We start from the raw sequence: 24514 nt of genomic DNA, 5'->3' as shown, positions 1-24514 counted from the left end.
GGCCATGCTGGGCTCTCACCCCAGAGGGGACATGCCAAGGTGCCTTGGCTGGAGGATGGAGCCTGGCACAGCTTCGGGTGCCATCCCACAATGGGCACAGCCAGGAGGAGCTGCAGGGAGCCCAGCTCGGCCCTGGGAAAGAAAGCTCTTGGTCCGGAGGGAAGGAGAAGAGGCTGCAAGCTACAAAATGGCACTGACTCTGAATTTCAGCCTCCCACACTGCCAGCACTGCCCCAGCCACGGGGCTGGCACCAGATCCAGCAGGGACATTGCCCAGCACTGGCACAGGGCATTGCCCAGCACTGGCACAGCTCCCACGAGCAGCAGGGATCGAGGAGCACGTCCCATCCCGGCTGGGTGGCTGGTGGTGGCAGGAGGAGGTGGCGAGGCCGGTGCAGGTGAGGGGCACAGCTGCCCCGCTGTCCCCCATGCCCGGGGGGCTCAGTAGAAGGAGTACTGGTTTTCCACGGCCCGGGTGCGGCTCCGGGCGCTGTCAGCCTCGTGGTAGTCCTCGGCACCGGCGGCAGAGGGCTCCGGCCGGCGCTCGGCGCTGTCGCTGCGGGGGCCCAGGGCACCCTCCAGGCGGTGGTAGGGTGCGGGGGCCGGGACAGCGGGGGCCACGGGCACCCCTCCCTCGGCGGGCGGCGGCACCGGCGGGCCCGGGGGGGCTGTGCTGCAGAAGTAGTGTGGAGGTGGCAGGTCGACCCGGCAGCCCGGCGGCTGCGACACCAGGGGTGGCGGGGGACCGGTGTCTGCAAGGGAAACACGAGCTTGACTCCTTCTGTGCTGCCTGCGGGCTCGGCCCCCTCCCTCTGGTACCTTCCCACACCCCCTCTCCATCCCTGACCCTGCTCTTGTCCAACCCTGCTTCCTGCTCTCTCCCAGCATAGCAGGATGCTCCGAGCCTGCAGACATCTCTGCTCCTCTCCTGCCCGAGCCAGGGCACTGTCACCCATAGGGATCACGGGGCACTGTCACCCACAGCCAGGGGTCACGGGGCACTGACACCCACGGCCAGGGGTCACGGGGCACTGACACCCACGGCCAGGGGTCATGGGGCACTGTCACCCATAGCCAGGGACAGGGGTCACAGGGCACTGTCACCCACGGCCAGGGGTCACGGGGCACTGACACCCACGGCCAGGGGTCACAGGGCACTGACACCCACAGCCAGGGGTCACAGGGCACTCACACCCACAGCCAGGGACAGGGATCACGGGGCACTGTCACCCATAGCCAGGGATCACGGGGCACTGTCACCCACAGCCAGGGGTCATGGGGCACTGACACCCATAGCTAGAGCCAGGGCACTGTCACCCACAGCCAGGAATCACAGGGCACTCTCACCCACGGCCAGGGGTCACAGGGCACTGACACCCACAGCCAGGGATCCCAGAGCACTCAGTGTCACCCACAGCCAGGGACAGGGGTCACAGGGCACTCAGTGTCACCTACAGCCAGGGGTCACAGGGTGCACTGGCACCCACACTGGCACAGGGGTCACACCAACACATCCCTGCTGCTGCCTGGCCTCAATGCCCACCTTCACTGGGTGACACCCACCCTGGCACACCTCTGGAGCCACACACATCAGCAGGGCGCTGCTTTAGGGAGGGAATCCCATGGGCCTGTCTCTTTTTTAGGGACAATACCCCAGCCCCCAGCAGCCTGGCACCCACCTGGCTGCGGGCTCTGTGCCACCACGTAGCTGCGCAGGGTGATGTCGGCGGCGCCGCCCGACTCCAGCGGGATGGGGTGCGTGTGGAAGTGGCGCAGCATGTCAAAGATGGTCTGGAACCAGAGGTGCTGCACGTGGCACTGCCCGCTCTCGTTCAGTGACAGCCGCAGGTGCTGCAAGGGCAGGGGGCACGGGGTGAGATGGGGGTCTGAGGGTGACACTCACCCTTGCAATCTGCACCGCCATCAGCCAAGGGAGGTGTGCTCCTAACAGGATTGTTGTCGCAGACATATTTTTATTAAAAATCCTTTCTTAGGATTTTTCCTTCTGAGAAGCTAAGAGGCCTCAGAAACAAAACATAAACAATGGTTATCTGCTGCTGTGGGATGGAACAGGTGCATCTGTGATTGGTCTCATGTGGATGTTTGGAATTAGTGACCACTCACGGCAGAGCCAGCTCTCTCTCTCTCTGTCCGAGACACAGACCTTTGTTATGATTCCTTTCCTTTCTATTCTTAGCTTAGCTAGCCTTCTGAGATGAAACTTTTCCTTCTATTCTTTTTTTGTATAGTTTTAATGTAATATATATATATATATATATATATATATATATATATATATAATAAAATAATCAATCAAGCCTTCTGAACATGGAGTCAACATTCTTGTCTCTTCCCTCACCTGAAAACCCCTGTGACCAGCATCACAGATTGTTGCGTTTACCCTGCTGCAGGGTGTTTCCTGTAAAACCTCACTTTTACACCCAGTGTACTTCACTTTTACCTCACTAAAGCCCCAGGAGCAGTTTGACCCCTCCTGGATGAACACCACAAAGAAACACACACAGAAAGGTGTCTGGGTATAACCAGGAGCAGCTGAAGCTCTGATTCTGGGGGTCACAGACAGCCTGGAGAAGCCTCTAGCCCACCTGAACTACTTCTTGCAAGGTGACAAGAACAGGCAATCTCTGCTAGAAAAGGGACCCAGCAAAAAACTGCTTGTGTTTTTTTTTTTCATAGTGCATCTGGGTACTTCAGGGCATGGAACAGACAAGAAGAGGGCAGGGGAAGGTGTGCCAGGCTACACTGAGCCCCCATGTGTATTTATCCATATGCTCACATGACAGGCACCGATCCAGTTGGGAAAGTGTAGAAGGGGCTGGGCAGGATGCAGAGGGGTCTTGGGGCACAAGGGCAGGTGCCCCTGAGGGAGGGGTGCAGCTCCCTGCAGAGCTGCTGCATTTGGGGTCACCCACAGAGCAAGAAGGAGCCTGAGGTGCTGGGCAAGGCTGGCACTAACATGTTGGGGAAGATGGAACAGGAAAGCCTTATAAATATGGTTGCCTGGCAAAAGATTTTGAGAATATAGAAACTATAAGTGAGACTGAAATGAAAGCAAGCTTTGAGATACCTCAGTTACTGAACAACTGGAAAACAATGGTGTGGCCAGCTGAAGGTAATCCCCTTTTGATGGAACAACACCCTCTGCTTGCAGACAGCTCCAAGGGTCAGAGCAGACCCTACAGCGTGGCAGAAGGGGCCCAAAGAGGAGTTTTTAGGGTTTAAAATGTAACACAGTATGGTCATGTAATGATTCTTATAGGCTGTATGGAAATGCTGTAGGATTTGTATATTGTACTGGATTGGTTAGTGAGAATCAGAATATTCAACACAGAAGAAGATTTATGGTATTGTAATGGGAATTTTGATCTCTTACCCCTTTTACTCTCTTACCCTCTCATCCTCTGTACCCCTCTCTGGGGCCTGCTCTGAGCTGTGGCTGGCAGCTCCCAGCAGGGCCCTGCACCCAGGCCCTTTGCAATAAACCCCAAGTTCCTCACCTGGCTGCAGAGATCTCTGCTCTCTGTCTGTCCCGACCGTCCTACTCCTGTCACTCCTACACTGACATTCACGGAGAAGCAGAGCACAGGGAGAAACAGAAGAGAGAGAGGAGCAGAGGACAGAGAGGAGCAGAGGACAGAGAGGAGCAGAGGACACCCACCTTGGCTTTGCCCTGGAAGTTGAAGGTCAGCACGTACTCCCCGGGCCGTGTCTCGCTCTGCCGGATGACGAACAGGCCGTGGCTGCGGGCGCCCCCAAACAGCACCAGCTGGGCTGCCTTGATCCGGGACAGGGTCCCGTGGAACCAGGGGAAGTCAGACAGGTTGATCTCAGCCTCGGCCTCGCTGTCCTCCCCTGCCCACAGGGACAGCAGGTTTTTAGGGAGCGCCTGAACATCACCCCCCCATCTCCTCTCCCTCTGTGCACCCTCCAGAGTGAGATGGGTGCTGCATCCTGCATCCCAGTACCTGTGAGGTGCCCACCAGCAGTGGGGCAGGATTCCAGCGTCTGCAGGAAGTTTTCCAGTGGGACGTGGGTGAGGAGCTCCCCCAGGGAGTCTCTGCCCCGGCCAGGGGGCACAGGGACAGAGGTGGCCATGGCAGCGTTGTGAGAGCTGGGCAGGGCACACCTGTCTGGTGGCCTGGGTGCCTCTGGAAGGGAAATTGCATGGGATGAGTGCATGGCCCAGCATCACTGTGCAAAGCTGGGGGCTGTCCTGCTCTGCAGGCAACTGTGCTGGATTCTCCTGGATCTTAGAGACACCTGAGGGCTAGGTTATGGCTCTGAGGGAGTCCCAGACCTTCCCAGATGTAGTTCCTTACCATCATTCAGGAACTCGCAGCTGGACGAGGTTGTCCTGCCTGGCAGACAGGGTCCCTGTGCACAGGACACCAGCTCAATGTCGTCCCCACTGTCCCTGGAGGAGAGCACAGACAGAGACACACACATGTGGCACCTCCACTCACTGGCACGGAATGGGGATTTGGCCAAACAAAATTCCAGTGTGATCCAAGAGCACATCCTATTGCCCCTGAATTCACATGACTTTTTGGGGGTGAGAAACCAATGTGGGAAGGATGAAACCCTTGAGAGCCCACACTGTTGGTCATGCTGGTCGGTTCCAGCTGCAGGATTTGCTGCAGGATTTTGTGGGTTTGGAAGGAAAGCTGTTACCTTGACTCTCAGTGCTTTGCACCCACACACCTTCCCACCCGAGGGCGCTTTCACTTTCACCCTCTGCGAAGGGAATTACCCACCCACAGGAATTCCATCCCTAAAAGACACAAACCACTAAGTCAGGAGGCCTGGAGCAAGACAGCAAGCGGGAATAGAGCCAAGGAGACACTCAGAACATCCCTGTTGCCAGCCCTTCCCGTGCACTTCAGCACCCTTCTTGCACAAGCATCCGACTTGCTCCACATCCTATTTTTATCCCAGCCACCAGCAAGAGTCCAGAGCTGCCCACAGCACTCAGCAGCTCTTGCTTCACACACAGGGCCACGTGGGCACAGGCAGCAGGGGAAGCTGCTGAATTATTTAGTGGCCAGCGAGTGAATCAGCCATTGGGAGTCATTCAGCTGCAGCCAGTTAAAAACAAGAAGGGAGGAAGGAAACCAAAACCAACAGAGCTCTGCAGAAAAGCAGTGGCTGGGCGCTCAGGAGGCAGCTCCAGCACGCAGCCCTTGGCAGGAGCATCAGGAGCTGATTGAGAATTCGCTCTTGGCGCCCGGCGTGCGTGGCGGTGTATTAAACAGCTCGTTATTATTTGCTCTGCAGTTCATTATTATTTGCTTTACAGTCACGTCCGGGGGCCAGAGTGGGCTGGTGCTGGGTGCTAAGCAAACAGAGAGGGCTGGGAGGCTGCCAGGGGCACAGACAGGGCCAGAGCCAGGGGCAGAGCCAGGGGCTGGCACGGGGACATGAGCAGCTCCTGCGGTGGCTCGAGGGCAGCACGGCCGTGGTGCTCAGCTCCAGCTGGAAAACCAGCACTGAAACATGGAGTGAGGGAAAAAAGGCCTTTTTCCAGCCTCACATCAGCAGCCCAGCCTCAGCAGTGCTTTTAGAGTAATAGAATCACAGAATGGTTTGGGGTGGAAGGGAATTTAAAGCTCATTTCGTTCCACCCCATTGCCATGGGCAGGGACACCTTCCACTAGCCCAGGTTGCTCCAGGACCTGTCCAACCTGGCCTTGGACACTGCCAGGGATGGGGCAGCCTCAGCTGCTCTGGGCAATCCATGCCAATGAATTATAGATTTCAGGAAACAGCAAAAGGAGCAAAGATCTGGAGTGCACCAATGCATCCTCCTGTGAGATGCATCCTCCATGGTGACCAAATGCCTCCCTCTAGCAGGAGGGGGCAAAGGCAGCCTGGAGGGAGCAGGAGCCTCTCCACATTTGACTGTTCCACATTTGACTGATGTTTTCACTACTACAAGTTTTGGTTGTTCCAAAACTGTGCCAAGAAAGGCAGTGCCACGGTTTCCCCAGGGCTGGGACTGTCTGAGCCAGCAGCACCAGCCCCTGACACAACTTGCTGCAAGTGCTGGCGAAACAGCAGATGAGAAGTTTTGGCTGAGTTATGACTTTAATGACAACACTGATGCCACTGTGATAGAAATACAAATAAATCAATTCAACCAGCAAAATCTTAAATATAACATGGATGCTAAGGTGGAAAAAAACATGGAAATGGCTCAAATATGGTATAAAAGCTTCAGAAGGTGGGTGTCAGGAACTTCCTGCTTTGACGCTGGGTTTCCAGGTCACCTGCCTCTGCCAGGCTGAGGGGACGTGGGGCAGAGGAGGGTGAACAAGTGGCCAGTGCATCCCTGGCAAACACAGGCTGCTAACTCTGCCTCCAGACCTCTGCCGGGCACTTCCTGTGACAAGCCAAGCAGCAAAAATTGCATCTGGGTAACAGCCCATGCTCAGGCAGCAGAGCCCAGCCCCACAGAGCCCCTCCCCAGCAATCCTTACCCAGGGTCGATGCAGTCCTGGATATCAGCCACCCACGAGTGCTTCTGCAGGGAGTCGATGGTCTCCAGGATGTACTCGGCCCCATTCTCCACCTGCAGGCCAGGTGGGATGGAGTCAGCTGTGCCAGGCTGCTGCCCCCCATCCCGAGGGAAAACACAGCCCAGAGCCCAGCCAGACCCACGAACAGCACCTCAGCTCAGCAGGAGAGGATTGGTGTCCCACCCTACCCCAGCATAGGGGTGACAAGGGGTGACCCAGTGTCCCACCTCATCCCAGCATAGAAGTGCTGAGGGGTGACCCAGAGGATCAGTGTCCCATCCCATCCCAGCACAGGGGTGACCCAGAGGATCAGTGTCCCACCCCATCCGAGCACAGGGGTGACCCAGGGGATCACTGTCCCACCCCATCCCAGCACAGAGGTGACCCCAGAGGATCAGTGTCCCACCCCATCCCAGCACAGGGTGACCCAGGGGGGCAGTGTCCCACCCCATCCCAGCACAGGGTGACCCAGAGGATCAGTGTCCCACCCCATCCCAGCACAGGGTGACCCAGGGGGTCAGTGTCCCACCCCATCCCAGCACAGGGTGACCCAGGGGGTCAGTGTCCCACCCCATCCCAGCACAGGAGTGCTGAGGGGTGACTCATAAAGATGCATCCAAGATGAGCCCTGACCAAGTCTAGCACTCAGAGGAAAACCCCACTGCACCACTATCAGCAAATACAAGTTTTTTACAAGGTTTTTACAGCCTCCACGGAAAAAACACACCTGGCTGGCAGTACTGGGTACATGGCACTGTGCCCAAGCACAGACAGCATCCCTCACTCCTGGGGCACCTCTGTGTCCCCCCAGAACTAGCTCTGCACAGCTGTAGCAGAAACCACACTGCTCTCTGCCCCAAAACCCTGCCAGACCCAGGAATTTTAAACCTCTCCTCCATTATCTCTTCTGCCTGCAGGTTCATGAGGCTTCTGATTGCAACAGAGTGGGAAAGAAACCCACTTTCACAGGGAAAAAAATAATAAGTAAAAATTAGGACACAAAAGAGCCTCCAAACTGTCCAGCCCAAAGGGGCTGTGCCATTCTGGGGCTGGGCAGAACCAGAAGCTCCACATCAGTGGACTCAGATGTCCTGGGATGCTCTGTGCCTCTGGCAGCTTTCCCTGCATCCCTCATGGAGCCTTAAACATCATGTTCTGAGGTGGCAGAGCAGCCCTGACTCTGGGAGAGTGTCACACTGCCAGCTGAGACAACCTCCAAGCAAATTCAATTAATCACAAACAACTGAATCACCATGCTGAAAATAAGCAGGGAGGGCAGGGAGCAGAGCCCTGGCTGGGGCTGAGCAGTGACCTGGACCCCAGCAGAGGTGGAGGGGAATAGCAAAGATCCCCCTCCCCAGTTTGTTTAACTCAAGAAAGGATCTTCTCAGGCTTTTTGAGGGCAAGGCATGAAGCTGACGTGGGAGATGGGGCTGCTCACTCATGCAGAGCATGACAGCAAGCAAAGCACGTGCAAGGCTTGGGTATTTTGCAAGCACCTGCTTGTGCAATGGAAAAAACTGCATGTGCTGGGTGTCTGACGGGCTCTGGGGACACACTGGCTGCTCATTTTTAGGCAATCTGGCAGGAACTATTTCAGTGTGGCCTCCCCAGGCAAGGCAGGGGCTTTTCCAGCCATAGTAACATCCCTAAATGAGGCAGGGGCTTTTCCACCCATCATAACCTCCCTAAATGAGGCAGGGGCTTTTCCACCCATCATAACCTGTGTGTTGTGTGTGAAGGTTGAGACTGGGCTCCACATCACACAGAAAGGGAAACCACAGCACCCAGCTTGCCCACCTAACCTGCTAAACTCAGGGTGCTTCACTCCCTCTGCAAATCCAGCCAGCAAAGGGGGAATGGGAGAGTAAAAAGATGTCCCAGCAAGGAGCAAGGCAAAAAATGAATCACAAATAATAATGGATGTGAGAAAAGGGGAGCAGCATCCTGTGCCAGCAGCTGGGAGGGGAGAGCAAAGCCTGGCTGGGGGGCTCCACGCTGTGCTTGCTGGCTCTGCTCACTCAAAGGATCAATTGTGATCAATTCCCCCGGGCAGGGTGAGAGCCAGGACAGGCAGGAGCAGGAGGTACCTGGTAGAGCAGGTATTTTCCAGCTGGCAGGGTTTGGAGCATTCCAGAAGTGCATTAAAGGAATGGCTGGAGCAGTCACCAAGCTGTTAGCAGTGGGAGAGGGGAGACCATGTCTGGCTTCAGAAGATGGGAAGAGGGCAAGCACAGAATTTTCCTCCAGGAGTCAGAGAAACCATCTCTCACAGGCACCCAGGAGGCATCCCAGAGCTGAAACCTCCTAGAAGGGATCTGTCATGACCAAGCCCATCTGCTCATGCTCGTGACACTCCAGGGATAGGGAGAAGCAGTGGCACCTCCTGGGTGTTGAACCAGGATGAGGACATCAAGCTTTGGACACTGATGTGACACATTTGAGGTGGGGCTTGTAAGGAGATCTAGAAAACGTGACAAGAACCACATTCCAAGAGCAGAGATCGATGGCTGATGGGTTGTCAATGGCCAGTGGTCAAAGCTGAGGGATGTTCTCCTTTTCCCATCAAAGGCTCTCTGTGTGTGCTCCTCAGTGATGAGCACAAAAGAATGTGAGGATATCTGATCAATTCATGGATGACATCACACTGAAAATGTGTTGGAGGACCAGGCAAGAATTCAAAGGGTCTTGTCAAAGCTGAAGTGGAAGAAGAAGCTGAAACCAGCCTTGAGCTCAAGGACAGGGTGAGCCCTGGGCTCAGAGTGATCACAGTGGGGAAGCACGGCTTGGGAGCAGTTCTGCAGAAACCACCCCAGAGTTACACCAGCCCACAGGCTGCCTGTGAGTCAACATCATCATCATCATGGCGTGAGGAAAGCACTGCATCAGCTTGGGCTGGACAGAGAGGAAGAAGAAAGGAGAAGCAATCCTTCCCATCTGCTCTGGGCCACAGCCTCATGTACACTTTGGGGCGTTCCATCTCCAGAGCCTGCAGGGAAAGCAGGGAGGAGCTTGGGCTGGTCAGTCTGGAGAATAGGAGACACTTGAGGCTGGCCTTTGAGGCACAGAAAACAACAGCTGAATGAGCCTCTGTGCCCATGGTGGGCACTGACCATTGCTGAGGCTGAACAGCAAGAAGCCCTTGGGGAAAGGGAAGGTGCCAGGAGAAGTTGTGTGACCTTGACAAGGAGCTGGATTTGATGGAAAGAAATTTCTCCTGGGAATGCGTGCTTGGGCCAGGTGGATTTCAAGGCTTGGGAGCTTTCACAAAGCCAGGCTCAATTTCCCCCCTTTTCATAGTTTTCTAAGCTTTCAAGTAGGTTCATTCAGTCTGGCCTCTCTGTTCTGCATTGCCACACACTCTGGGGGAAAAGCATCAGGAAGAGAGGGGTTTAGAAGAGGTAGAACAAAGAAATGCTCAAAATCTAGTGGTCCATCACTGTCATGGTGTCCAAGACCCTGCAAAATTCAGCCCTGATCTGCCATGACAGGCTGTTGTCTTCCAGCAGAGCAGGAGACAGCATTGAGCTAATTATTTGCATGATATGGAAAATTCTGAAGTAAGAGACTTTCACTCTCTGTTCATGCCCCCAGACTCATGTGTGGTTGATCCCCAGGGTCTCACTGGTCCCACAGAGCTGTTCCCATAAAATCACTAAGGCTGGAAAAGACCTCCAAAACCATCAAGTCCAACCTTTGACCAGCTGCCACCTCATCAACCAGACCACAGCACTAAGGGCCATCACAGTGTGTCAATGAAACAGCCACCATATGTCACCGATGTGGGACAGCAGCAGCCACAAAACCACAGGCAGCTGCAGCAAGGAGCATTTTCCCTTGCAGGTTGTCTCAGATCACTGATTTAACCCATCTCCTGGTGACACAGAGAAGCCAAACCCCATTGGTGAAAGCCAAACTTGATCCCAAAACACCCTGGTGTCAGCTGGAACAGGCAGGAATCCTCCGGGGAGCATTTGTGCTGTTGGCATCTCAGCTCTGAAAGCCAAGGCAACAATCCCTTTGGGGTCTGAGCCTCCTGCACTGCAGGGTGCAGGTGCAGAGGGGGCTCCTGTAGGGATCCACACCCTGCTCTCACCTTTAGGACAAAGGTGTTGTCTTTGTCAGGCATCTCCAGGGGCATGGTGGTGCGCACCTCGATGATGGCTGACAGCGGGATGCTCACCTTGGGTTTGGAAGCCTGAGAAAAGGAAAAAAAATAGCAAAGAAAATAAATGAAATCAATGAATTAAAAAAAAAAAGTCACTCAATTGAATCAAACTGTCCCTGGGGACAATGCAGCAGGGCTCTCAGAGGCAAGATCAGCTCAGCCTGTGTGGTTATTACAGAGGGGGAATAAACAGCATTGATTTCCCTCCTGTGCCTGATAACTCTGAGCTCTGTGAATTAAACCAAGAGGAGGCCCAGTGGAAGACAGGGAGGTGCTTTTAAATGCCAAACCACCCTTCTTGCTCCAGCGCAGGCTGATGTGCCAGCTCTGCCAACACCATTTAATTTCTCTCCATTTTCAACCCTCTCCCGATGGAGAAAGCTGTGCTATCTGATGGGGGATGCTTCCCATGCAGAAAGCAGCCCCGTTTCTCCAGCACAGGAGCAGCATTTCAACCAGCAGCCTCAGCCATGCAGGGAATTTTAATTACATTAAAATCAAGAAAAATGAATTTCCCCCAGGGCCCCTGGCACCCGCTGGAGCCTCGGTGGGGAGGCAAGACCTGGTGCCTCCCACTCCGAGTGTTTGCTGAGCAACAAATTCCCCAGATATTTGTTTTAATTATAACAAATCCCCACAAAGAAGCTCGTGGAGCTGCTCTCCAGGGCTGGTCCCCTCCAGGGCTCTGGGATTTGGAGCACTGCAGCTGCAGGAAGCAGAGATGAGATTTAGTCACCAGGACCTGCGCCTGGTGCTGTGGATGCAGTGGGTGGGACGAAGCCAGCAAGGAGCTTCAGGCTGCAAGTTACCAATAACGGGCCCAGTTCCCATTTTTATTGGGAAATAAAAATAAATAAATCCAAGACAGAACAGAAACTGCTTTTTCCCTTGCAGGATGTTTCGTTTCTGCCACCCCCAGAGCCCCAGTGCTGCCTGCAGACACGTCTCAGCCGTGCAAGGCTCTGCCCATCCCTGGGGAATTTTTCCATCTCAGTGTTTGCACAGCAGAAGGTCAGAAAGGAAGCAGCAGCTGCTTTGAAAGGAAAGGAAACAAGGTGATAATTCACCCCTGAGCCAGAGAAGGGTCTTATAATCACAGGATGGTTTGGGTTGGAAGGGACCTTAAAGATCATCTCATTCCAACCCCCTCCTCTCCAGGAGGGTTCTTCCCTTTAAAGGTTTACAGACATGGCCATAGTTTTTGTAGGGTCTGTGTAAAAACAAAGCTGTGGGCTGCTGAAGCAAAAAGCAGTTTTCTTCCAGCTGTGCCAGACTGGTGCCACTTTTACATTTGCCAGATGGAAAGCAAGATGGGATGAGAGGAGAAAGCTGTAAACCAAAGTGGGGTGTGATTATAACAGAAGAGCAGACAATGTTCATAAAAGTTGCCATAAAATAATTTCAAAATTGATTTTTAGAGGCAAATCAAGATACACTAAAAAAGGAATCCCTCTATGATCTCTCTCTTAAATGTTTTAAGAGCAGCAGTTGTTCCATTTTAACCCAAGTTTATTTTCTCTTTGGTGCAGCTGACACACCAGGCTTCATCAGATCCTCTATCCACAGAATGGGTTGGAAGGAATCCTTTTCCACCCCCTGCTATGGGCAGGACACCTTCCACTAGCCCAGGTTGCTCCAAGCCCCATCCAACCTTGCCTTGGGCATAGCTGGGGCAGCCACAGCTTCTCTGGGCACCCTGTGCCAGGGCGTCCCCACCCTCACAGGGAACAATTTCTCCCCAATATCCCACCTATCCCTACTCTCTTTCAGTTTAAAGCCATTTCCCCTTGTCCTGTCACGCCATGCCTTTGTTAGATGTCCCTCTCCAGCTCTCCCATAGGCTCCCTAGTGGGCACCATGGACATTGGGGTGGTTTCCTTCCAGCCAGACCCCATTCCTGGGCTGAGGAAGCCCCCAGTCCAGCCCAGAGCAATGCCCACCATCCGTACCCACGCTGAGCTGCTCTCCAGAGAGATGCATTTGAGTTCAAACTCATGTTTTATATTTTCTCAGAAGGTGAGAGGCACAGACCAACACCAAGAGTGCAAGGTTCATTTTGGCCTGCAGGTTGGATGGGTTTCAAGCACATTTTCCAATCCATTTGCACCTCAGCCACACAGCACCAACTCTCCCTCTGGACCAGAGCTGGATTTCAGCCCAGCTCAGCAGTGGAAACAAAAAAAAAAAAAAACAAACCCAAAAGCAAAGCCCAACTGCTGCTTGAATTTCTTATAAAAACAACAATGGACATAAGTCAGGGCTTACCTTTGGAGGGACATAAAACTCCAGGAGAAACCTCTCCCCTTCCACCTTCACAGCTTTGCGCAGCAGGAGGCGGCACTTCTGCCACTGCGAGCTGCCCACACAGTTCGTGTCATCGGCCACCATGTAGCGCAGCGTCCCCTCCCTCTGGATGTCCACCAGCTCCACCTTGGACGAGGGCACCTTGGACAGGCGCAGCTTGTGTGTCCATTTCTCCCGAGGGTCCCCAGGCTCCTTGCCCCCGGCCGGCCACGGCTCCCTCTCGGCTCTGCGCCCGCCCAGAGCGGCCTCGGCGCCCGGCTCCGGAGAGGATTTGCGGTGCCACATCTCCTTCATGCCATCCACCACGCACAGGCTCATGTTCCTCAGCGAGAAACCTTTCTTGAACTTGGGCTTGGCAGCAGCGTGGATGGAGACGTCCTCTGAGCTGCGGGACTGCCCGTAGGAGGAGACTTTGTGAGCCTGCACCTGCTGGGCCGGGGTCAGGTAGCGGCTGGCGCCCAGCGGGGCGTCCATGCTGTCCAGAGACTCCGTGGATGTCTCCTCCTTCCTGGGGGTGACCTCCCGCCCGTAGGGGACGTGGCAGTTCTGCAGCCCCACGAAGGGCACGATGTTGTACTTGGTGGGCGAGTCAGACACGAACACCCTGCTGACCTCCAGGCTGAAGATGTCCAGGAAGTTGGCGGTGAAGTGGTGGGAGAAGGAGGTCTCTGCCCCGGGGGTGTCGTAGTGGGGGTTCTCCTTCAGGAACTGGCAGAACTTCTGGGCGAAGTCCACGGCGGCTGCCTGGGCGTGCAGCTTGCAGAACTCCCTCCAGTCGGGGAGCGGGGAGGAGGGCTCCTGGCACAGGGCATCGCCGTTCATGGCTGCCCCATTCCACCTGCCGGCGGGCTGCAGGGTGAGGACACGGGCTGAGTGTGGCGTGGACGGGGACACAGACTGTCCCCCAAAAACAGGGACATGGACACAGACTGTCCACTAAAAACAGGGACACAACATCCCATCCTGGTCCCAAAAACAGGGACATGGACACAGACTGTCCACCAAAAACAGGGACATGGACAACCCAGCCTGCCCTCCCACATGGGGACATGGACAACCCAGCCTGTCCCCCAAAAACAGAGACATGTCCAACCCAACCTGTTCCCCAAAAAACAGAGACATGGACAACTCAGCCTGTCCCCCAGAAACAGAGACATGGACAACTCAGCCTGTCCCCCAGAAACAGAGACCTGGATATCCCATCCTGTCTCCCAAGAACATGGACATGGACAACCCATCCTGTCCCCCCAAAACAGGGACACAGACAACCCAGTCTGCCCTCCCAACCAGGGACATGGACAACCCAGTCTGTCTTCCCTCAAATGGGGACACAAACAACCAACCCTGCACCCCCAAACAAGGGCATGGACATGGACAACAACCCTGACCCCAAAATGGAGGTCGCCCCTTGCCATGATGCCAGAGCTGGTCTGCAGCTCCAGTGCAAAGGAAAATGCTGTGGGAAAGTGTCTGTGTGTTGCTCTCTCTCCATCTCAGCCACTAGGAAAGAATCTTGGCCCTGGCAGCAGCCATAAATTGTACTTATTTCATGATTATGACCATGCAAAAGCATTATTGATTTCTCATGAAACCGCTAAGGAGTCCCCGAGTGTTTGCCTGCAGGATTCCTCTCACTCCGTGTCTGCCTGGCCATGGCACAGCTCTCCACAGGGGCAGGGAGCACTGGGAGTCCTGCAAGCATCCACCCAGGGCAGCACCTTCCCCTCTGCACCCCACAGCTGGTCCTTCTCTTTCTCTCCAGTCTCTATTTCTGCCCTCATCCTTTGCCACATCAATTTTGGGATTTTGCTCTCCCTGCTGAGCATCAGCTGACAGAGAAGCCAGGACAGGTTCTCAGCAGAGGCCCATGAGTAGGTGGGGTGCAGGGGGAAAAGGAACAGAAGCCAGACCCAGGAGCACACCAGAAGTTGACAGGAGCTGCAGAGCAGACCTGAGAGCCCTTGGGAGAAGCATCACTATGCCCAAACCCCACACTGGTCCTTCTCCCAGTGGCTGTGAGACTGGCAGGGCCTGTGAACAGTCAGCTTGGTGCTCATATTGCACTTCCCAAATCTCTACCTGACTATGGGCAGCATGAAGAGCCTCCCCTGGGGGACCCCAGCAATGACTGCATCTCAAAAATCACCTCCCAGTGCCAAAACTGCTCATGGCTGCTGGTGCTGGTGGGCCTTGGCTGGGGCACTGCTGAGCCCATGACCCCAAACATCTGGTCCCTGTGTCCAGACATTTTCCTTCCTCCACTCCAAGGGCAGCAGTTTGGCAAATCCATCTCAGCTGCTCAAACACTGGGTGTCTGTGGGATCCAGTTCTGGAAGGGCAGGACAGTTCCCCCAGGTTTTGCTGTTCTCCATCACAGAGCAGCTCTTTCCCTGGATTTTGCTGTTCTCCATTCACAGAGCAGCCCTTTCCCTGGATTTTGCTGCTCTCCATTCACAGAGCAGCCCTTTCCCTGGATTTTGCTGCTCTCCATTCACAGAGCAGCCCTTTCCCTGGATTTTGCTGTTCTCCATTCACACAGCAGCCCTTTTGCTGGCGAGGGATTACTCCTGCTAATAAATCACGCGCCGGATCCCGCCACAGCTTACACGGCCAGTAATTAATTACTGCTCTGATGAACGGCACCAGCCACGGATCAGGGCGGGCACTGGGGACTGGCATAACCCACTCCTTATCCTCCAGACCCCAGGCAGGGCTGAGCCCTGAAGGCTGGGATTCAGAGCAGCAGCTGTGGCCAGGAGCTGGTTGCCATATCCCCAGCACATCCCTACGGAGATGAGTTCTCTGGGAACACCTCCATCCCAGAAAAGGGCCCTCAAACCCCCCCCCCCGAAACAATGAGAAACCCACACAGGCAACAAAATCCCAACACAAACATGACACATGTGGCATTTCCTCACTGTTAAGGCAGGGATGCTGCTCAGTGCCCTGGCTGTGCCAAGGAGGTGCTGAGGACAGGCTACACATGGGCCTGCACTGGCTCCTCACATCCCACAACACCAGCAGAGCTCCAGCTCTGCAGAAATCCCTGGCAAAGGTCTCCCCAGCATCACAGGGATTTCCCGGAGACCTGAGCAGGGAGCCATGCCAACTGGGAAAAAACCCATCCCTGCAGTTTAGGAGCAGCCTCTGAATTTCCCCGAGAGACATCAGCACAGCAGCAGAAAATGCAAAGCTGTTTGTTACCCGCCCAGCAAATGAAATTCCTAATTATCCATCCATCACCAAGCAGAGGATTTAAAGACTCTGCCCTTTGAATTGAAAATTCACAACCCCAGCTCTGCCATGGCCCAGGAGCTGCCCTGGCACCAAGCCATGGGCCAGGAGTATTTGGGCTCAGGGAGAAAAGGGAGATGGAAAGGATTCTCCTGCTGCCAATCCAAGCAGTCACAGCCAGAGCAAGGGAGAGGGAAAGGGTGCAAAGGGAAAAGAGCAGGAAGGGGCTTGTGGGGGAAAGGGAAAGCCCCTTGATGATGGGTTTATTTACATTTGCCCCGGGGCTCTGCTGGTTTCCCTCCCATGAATTTGGGGGAAAACACAGCTCCACATCCCTCTCTCCCGGAGGGACTGGTGCTCAGGGCCTGCCTGTTTGCAACCAAGGGATGGCAAGCTAACAGACTCTGAGGGGTTAAGGAAAAAAAAAAAAAAAAAAAAAGGAAGAATAAAAAAAAAGGCACTTCAAAAAAGATAAAGCCCCAAACAAAAAGCCTCAAGGAGATCCAGGCATGGCAGCCGGGCTCCGGCTCGGAGACGCGCACGCAGAGGCATCACAGCATCTTCCTTTCATCTGCATGGGGATGACAGACTTTAAAAAGGCCAATTTATAAAAATGAAGCCTAGAGGAGAGACATCTGGCAGGTCTGAGGAGGCGGCGGCGGGGATTACTAACCCTGTGTCACATATCCAGGATATCCAACCCCCCGGCCCGGAGCACAGCCAGGATCCAACAGCCAGGATCCAGCAGCACAGGCTGGGACTCTGTGGGGTGGTTTAAGGGCAGCTCCTGGGACTGCAGAGCCATCCCCGCCCCTGATTCACCTGATTTCTGCAGGAAGCAGGCTCCCAATTATCTGTGTAGATTTACCTTTAATCTGGATGCCTGCACTCCCCTCCATACCAACAGCTCTGCCCCACTTCTTGAAATAACTTATCATGCCACAGACAGCATCCCCGGGCAGAGCGGTGGAAGCGGAGACCAAAATAAGCTCACGATGAAAATAAGCAGCAAATCTGCAATTGCTTTTTGGAAAGGGCCATCCCCTGCCAGCCCAGCTTCCTGAGGGCTGCAGCACACTCCAGGCACCTTTCTAAAGAGCCAGATCCTCTGGAAGTGCCCTCAGCCCACTCCAGAAGTGGCTCAGGGGCCACAGCCTTGAGTCCTTGAGTCCCTGGCCTGGGTGACATAAGAGGACAGAAAAATAAATACATAAAACGGGGTGGTTTGTTATAAAGAAGCCATGAAGTGGCAATCATGGCATCAGGCTGGTGGCAAGCACCTAACCCACCTGCACACTCCTCCAGGGCAGAGCTGTGCCTGCTGCCTCTCTCATTTGGGAAACTGAGTCAAAACTTAAGAAAAGAAGACAAAAATAAAGAACTTCTGGGGTTTGCCAAGTGGAAACCCAGGCTGGGATGACAGGTGAGAGCCAGCTGCTGGCAGTGATTTGGGACACCTCTCCCACCAAGGTGTGCTGAGGCATCCCCTGCTCCGGAGTGGGGGGGACACATGGAATACTCTGGAAGTGGAAGCAAAGCTACTGACCTCAAGAAGAAATGAAATTTAAACTGTCAGCAGAAGCGCAGGAGACCATAAAAAAACAACTCCTCGGTGAAGCAGGAGTCAGGGAGCAACAACAAAGCCACTGGGATTTGCTGAACCAGAGGCGTGGGGAGGAACCAGCATCTAATGAGGTGTTAATAACCCGAATGCGCAACACCGGTCATGGGATGGCCAGCACAGCCTGCCCAGCACGGCTGGCTCTGATGGCTTTATTTAAGGAAACAACCCTAATAAAGAGATGTTTCCCTTCCTCCCAGAGCGGCACAGCCAGGCTGGGACAAAGTGATCCGAAACTGAGAGGGGGAAAAGCACGGTCTGCCGTGAGCAGCGACCTGAATCCATCCATCCCTCCACCTCCAAGCTGAGCCCCTCCATCCATCCCTCCACCTCCAGCCGCGCGGGGAAACCGCCAGACAGCAACGGGAAAAGAAAAGGCAGCTCAGGAGGCAAAACCTGGCTCCAGGACAATGAGATGCCAGCCCAGCCTCGGCCGTCCCGCTCCTGCTCGGTTTCCAGCAAGATCGATGCCACTCAAAGCCCCAGCTGGTCACGGCGATCCCGCGGGAATGACATGAGGAAACCCAGGCACCTGCTGCCCCAGAAAAGCGCCTGACCTAAGCGTGCCGTGCCAGAGGAGATCCCCGAGTCACGAGCAGGGCGCAGAGCAAGGCGATACCCCCGGCCCCCCCAGGGGATGCTGCTGGCAGTGGCTCTGACACACGGGCAGCTCCTGGAGCCCGTCTGCACAAAGCCCAGGCACTGCCTGCCCTGGGCACACGGGACAAAGAGGGTCGTTTCTTGCCCGTTTTCTCTTTTGAAGATGTGTCCTATCAGCATCTCCACCCCAAAACCTTGTCCTGGGGAAGGGGACAGAATGAGCAGGCTCAGACTGATGGCAGGACATCACCACACCAAGGGGATACCCTTATGTCCAAGAGGAGGAAAGGTTCATTTCTTGTCCATTTTCTCTTTTGAAGATGTGTCCCATCAGCATCTCCACCCCAAAACCTTGTCCTGGGGAAGGGGACAGTGGGGCAAAATGGGCAGGCTCAGATTTCACAGCATCACACAGAGCTGTGGGAACACCCTTATGTGCAAGAGGAGGAAGGGTTCTTTTCTTGCCCATTTTATCTTTTGAAGATGAGTCCCATCAGCACCTGCACCCCAAAACCTTGTCCTGGCCACCCAGCACTACTGAGTGCTTTGGGGCATCCTTTTTGAGAGCTGGGCTGCCCAGTGGGACCCCTCACAGAAAAAGGCACAAGGAGCCTTTTCACTCCAGAAAAATCTTTTTTCTGGGGTGAGGGATGAGGGATGCAAGGAGGTGATCTCCCCCCATTCCACTGCTGAGACCTGAAGGCTGTGACCAAGTGACCTCCTCCCTTTGTCACCTCGAGGACCCTTCCCAGCCCTTGAGACCCACCAGAGCTTTAATGGCATGCAGAGGCTGAGCTGAGGAAGAGAAAACCATAGGGGACAAAAGCAGAAGTCACCTTTTGCTTTCACACCCCCCTGGACCCCTGACCACAGCCCTGGCGTGGGAGAAGCTGATTTCTCTCCATGCTCCTCAGTACTCCATGCACTATTTATACTATTGTGATCTTAAATCAGACTGCCTGTCTGAATCAGACAGAAATGGAAACATTCCTTGTTCCTCTCATTTACTGGCCATCCCACTAAAATATTAATTGAACAGCATTTTGGCCTTAAATTTTATAGTCAAACCACCTGCCTTGAACCAATCCCTCAGCAGGAGCAGGCTTTAACTCCCTGCCCAGATGCACTTCAGGGTCCACCTGTCACCTGCAGCTTAGAAAAGATTTTTCTGGGATGAAAAGGCTCCTTGTGCCTTTTTCTGCTGCCCAGCCCAGCTCTCAAAAAGGATGCCCCAAAGCACTCAGTAGTGCTGGGTGGCCAGGACAAGGTTTTGGGGTGCAGGTGCTGATGTGACACATCTTGAAAAGAGAAAATGGGCAAGAAAAGAACCTTTCCTCCTCTTGCACATAAGGGTGTCCTCACAGCTCTGTGTGATATCCTGATTCCAGCCCCACAGGAACCAATGCTCCTGAAATTGAGCAGATGGGCCCATGAGAGCCCCCAGTAAAATCTGAGATTTTCTCCATCTCCCACTACTCTGACCATACCACAGGGTTGTTCCTCTCCCTCCCCTCCAAAATCCCCCGCAGTGGATGTTGTACTTCCTGTGCTGACAGCTGCTGGAAAATAAAGACAAGTTCATAGATAAGATCCACTGGATCTTAGATAATCTTTTCTCTGAGTAATTCCATCCAGCTTGCAGTGAGCCACTCTGCCAGCCCACTCATGGGGCTGGAGCATCATGCAAGCCACCCAACCTGCTGGTGTTGGGGGACCTGGGGGACACCTCAGGGTCCCCAGGGTGCAGTGACAATGATCAGCAAAGCTTTGGTGCATCATGAATGCAGCTTAGAGCTTGGAGGCTGTGTCTGGGATTAAAGCAGAGACACCCCCTCAATGCCCCAAAGGAAAATCTATTGGAAAAAGGAAATAAATGAAAACCCCAGAGCTTTGGGTGAAGGAGGTCAGAGGCTGTTGTCCATTCCCCCTCACTCAGGTGCCACCTCACGTGCCTGTCTCCAGCTAGAGAGCTTCCCACAGAAAACCACCCAGTCCAAAGTCTATTTTTAACCACCACAATAGCAGAGCCTCCCCCGAGGAGCAGCACAAGCCCTGTCCCAACCAAGCAATCTCACATTTCCCTCGCTAAGCCTCGATTTCCTTCCGCCTCTCAGCCCACAACAAAACCCTTCTCCTCCTCCACCTCCCACTTTCCCATCCTCAGAAAACTATTTGCACATCCCTCCATGCCCCTCCAGGCTGGTGTGCTGTGGGTGCAGAATGTCCTGCACACCTGTTACACATTAACCACTGACCTGGCACCTGTAGGCAGACCCTTCCTGCACTCAGAAATGCCAAACTGGAGCAGGAGGTTCATCTGCTCAGCCCCCTCCCCTGGATGCACCCCAAAACTCTGGGGATTTAAAGAAAAAGCCCTGCAACATCAACCCAGCTGCACTTCCCAAAGTGAGTGCAAACTCTTTAAAAGAGATTATTCTCTCCCTGGGGATTGCTGTGCCATGGAGGAGCTCTTTGGGGGTTTTTGGGGAGAGAGCTGAATGGATGCTCAACTAAAGCAAATCCTGATGGATACAGCACTGTCATCACTGGGGATCCCCCACCATTAAGTCATAGAAACCCCTAAGATTGTTTTTCAATTACTGCACATAATAAACATGAGATAAAGTTACACAGTTCTGTAGGAAATTTTCTTATTAATTTTTTTTTACATTGCAGATCCAATTCCCCACACGCATCACTGTCTCATACCCGCCTGCAAACAGCCTTAAACTGCTGCCTAATGCTATCTGAGCTGGGGAAATTCAATTCTACCCAGCGCCTCACCCAGGACTGCTACAATCACTGCTAATTGCTTAAGTGGTGTATTAAGCAAAATAAAAATTCCAGTGGGCTTTGAACCACCCCCCCCCCTCCTCAACCAGATGATGCCAAAACACCCTGTTACAGCTGCCAGCCCTGGCTGGAGAGCCAACCTCAAATATCCTTCTTCTCTTCACTGTGCAGGGATGCTCCTGGGCAGGCAAAGCTTCGTACCCAGCCTGGCCATGACCACACCAGAGGGATCCACAGGCTGTGTTTGACTTTGCCACCCCTCTTGCCAGGGTTCTGGGGTGCCACTGCAGCCCCAGGGTCCAAATGCTGCCAGGAGCCAGTGAAGCAGGGCACAAACATCTGCCCAGTGGGACCCTGGGGTGGATGCACACTGTCCTCTCCTGTCCCCCCACCTGTGGGTGTGGATGGATGTGGGGCTCATCTCAAATCCAAACCCTGCACAAGAGCAAGCACATTCTCCAAAGCCCTTCTGGTTTTCCCTTTAGCAAAAATCAGTTGTGGGATGCAGTTTTAGGCATGTTCTCTCCTCCTCACCACCATGATGGAGCCAGCTGGAACTGAATTTCTGGGAGCACCCAGGTTCCCCCTGCCTGCACAAGGATGGGGATCACTGAGCCAGGGGCAAGTCCCCAACCCTATCCCAGCACCTCACTGGCATCCACGGGCAGGGAAAGCAGCTGAGGTCAAGTGAGGGCAGCCTCAGGCAGGAGGGGAATGATGCAGGAACCTCAGGGCTGGAAGGACTGCCCTGGGGCATCCCAGGCAGCCTGTGTCAGCAGGGCCAGCAGATGTGCAACCATCATCAGGTTCCTCTGCTTCTGCTGGGAAGAAGAGGAGGAGGAAGAGGAAAGGCATCAACCAGCAACATCCTCATCCTGAAGAGATGGGTGTTCTGCCTCCAAGGAGGAAGGGCAAGAGGAGGCTGGACATAAACACACTGCCATGAGGGTGGTCACAGTCCAGGAGAAGAGGGGACAGACCTCAGATCAGCCAGAAGAGGTGGCCCTGCAGTCAAGCAGCCACTGCAGCCCTGAACCAGCTGAGGAACGAGGGGATTTTAACCCCAAAGCCTTGACCAGGCAGGGCTGACTCACCCTCCTCGACGGTACAGGGTCACTGAGCTGGGTGAGACACCAGGCAGGGCTGGCAAACCTGTGTGCTCCCCAAGCTGCAGCAGAGAGGATTGTGCAGCCTTTTAAAGGAAACACTCAGCCCTGGGCTTCTCTATGTTACAGTGATGGTGAGACACTGGGAAATACCACAGAAGGACACAGAGAGAAGGTCCAAGGGCACTTGCCATCCCATCTGAGCAGATCTCCTGGCAGCACACACCCACCTGTCTGTACAAATGTGCCCTCCCCCAGGGAAAGGGGGCTGAGCAGTTCAGAACAGCCTGTGTGCTTTAGGAGGATGATTCCTATTTAGAAAGGCATCCCCAGAAATCCATGGTCCTTCTCCACTCTCCCAGCAAACCAAACCAAAAATCCTCATGGAGGGCAGTTCTGAGTAATCATAGAATTGTTTAGTTTGGAAAAGACATGCAAGATCACCCAGTCCAACCATTCCCCCATGTCCCCTAGTGCCACATCCACACCTCGGCTAAATCCTCCAGGGATGGTGACTACACCACTGCCTTGGGCAGCCTGACAACCCTTTCAGCAGAGATTTTTCCTAATATCCAACTAAACCTCCCCTGGCATAACTTGAGGCCATTTCCTCTTGTCTAGTCAGCTGTACCTGGCTACAGTTTCCTTTCAGGCAGTTGTAGAAAGAGAGAAGCTCCCCCCTGAGCCTCCTTTCCTCCAGGCTGAGCTCCCCCAGCTGCTCCTCATCCACTCAAAGCCACAGGAGCAGGGTCTGTGGGGGTTTTGGGCAGGGTGCAGGGGGGGACAGGGAGGTTTTACCTCCTTTCCCGTTCCAGTTCACAAGATCCCCGAAGCACCGGCAGCGTGGCTCTTGCAGGTCAAACGCATAACTCCAACCGATCAATTTCCACACTGGAAGGAAGTACCAGAGCGACTGGGAGAGAGGGAGGGACCTGGAAGGCAAAGGTTTAGGCTGTCAATGCCTGGAGCCACAGCAATATCCCCAGGCACATCTCACACCTCCCCCAGGCCACAGTCCAGCAGGGCTCGGGCCTGACTTCACCAAAAGCAGAAACAAGCAGGAGGGCCGGGCAGAAAGTCCCTGAAGCCTCCCCGGGGCCTTCCCGCGGTGCTGCCCACAGAGCAGGGCTGGCTGGAGGCAGCAGCCGCCCCTCGCTGTCCCCGCGGCGATGCAGGGCTGAGCCCCCCTCCGGAACCCCCGCACCCCTCACGCAAAGCCAGGCACACAAGACCGACTGAAAATGAGGGAGCATCCGTGCGGGGGGCTGCGTGTTGTGTGTGCCCCCCTTCGGGTCTGCTATCCCCAAACCCTGGGGAAAAACAACCCATGGCTGCAGCCCCTGGGGAAAACTCCATCCCCAGAGCAGCCTCCAGGGCCGGGGGAGCCCAAACCAAGGCAGCAGCCCCATCCCTAGAGCCGGAGGAGCCCCCATCCCCGGAGCAGCCCTCAGAGCCGGGTGAACCCAAGCCAAGGCTGCAGCCCCTCTCCCACGGGGCAGCCCCCATCCCCAGAGAAGCCCCCAGGGCTGGGGGCAGCCCCCACGGCCAGAGGAGCCCAAACCAAGGCTGCAGCCCCCATCCCCGGAGCTGCCCCCAGGGCCAGGAGCAGTCCCCAAGGCCGGGAGCAGCCCCGCTCCCCCTGAGCAGCCCCCAGGGCCGGAGCAGCCCAAAGCAACGCTGCAGCCCCGCTCCCCTGGAGCAGCCCCCAGGGCCGGGAGCAGCCCCCATCCCTCTGAGCAGCCCCTATCCCCGGCGGAGCCCCAGCCAAGGCTGCAGCCCCGCTCCCCCGGGCCGAGCCGGGTCTGCCCCATCACCGCCCCCCGCCCCCGCGGGCCCGGGGCCGCCCCGATGCTCACCGGGGAGCGGGGCTGGCCCGGCCCCGCCGTGCGAGGGGAGGGGGCGGCTCGGGGACCCTCCCGAATGCTCCGCGCCGCAGCGGCGGGGGGCGGGAGCCTCCCCCGGCCGGGGGAGCCGCTGCTGAACGGGGGAGTGGGGGGGAAGAACCGCGAATAAATCCCCGCCTAAATCCCCGCCCGCCGCTGCGGTGCCGGTACCGGTGTCGGTACCGGAGGATGCGCTCACCCGGCCCCGCTCGCTGCTCGGTTCGCGGCTCGGCTCGGCTCGGCTCGGCTCGGCTCCGGCCGGCCCGGCC

The 24514-nt window shown here is 55.2% G+C and overlaps 1 protein-coding gene across 1 annotated transcript; it reads right to left on the bottom strand.

Annotated features, from left to right (window-relative positions):
- Positions 1–441: 441 nt before the first annotated feature.
- SH2B2 (SH2B adaptor protein 2) lies at positions 442–23242 on the bottom strand. The gene is made up of 9 exons (XM_058818032.1): positions 23161–23242; positions 12970–13857; positions 10633–10734; positions 6498–6589; positions 4341–4435; positions 3987–4169; positions 3680–3873; positions 1680–1851; positions 442–752 (listed from the first exon to the last, which is right to left on the bottom strand). The coding sequence occupies exons 2-9, from the start codon at positions 13828–13830 to the stop codon at positions 442–444; spliced, it is 2010 nt and encodes a 669-aa protein (XP_058674015.1). The 5' UTR covers positions 13831–13857; positions 23161–23242.
- Positions 23243–24514: the final 1272 nt, after the last annotated feature.

Source organism: Ammospiza caudacuta, chromosome 20 (genome assembly GCF_027887145.1).
Source record: "Ammospiza caudacuta isolate bAmmCau1 chromosome 20, bAmmCau1.pri, whole genome shotgun sequence".
Lineage (NCBI taxonomy): Eukaryota > Metazoa > Chordata > Aves > Passeriformes > Passerellidae > Ammospiza > Ammospiza caudacuta.
This window is presented reverse-complemented; position numbering and strand designations above follow the sequence as displayed.

Coding starts and splice junctions, on each gene's coding strand:
- SH2B2 (XM_058818032.1), bottom strand. CDS start 13,830: ATGAACGGCGATGCCCTGTGCCAGGAGCCCTCCTCCCCGCTCCCCGAC. Junction 6,590..10,632: donor ACAACACCTTTGTCCTAAAG/GTGAGAGCAGGG, acceptor CCTGGCCTGCAG/GTGGAGAATGGGGCCGAGTA. Junction 1,852..3,679: donor ACTTCCAGGGCAAAGCCAAG/GTGGGTGTCCTC, acceptor CTGCCCTTGCAG/CACCTGCGGCTGTCACTGAA.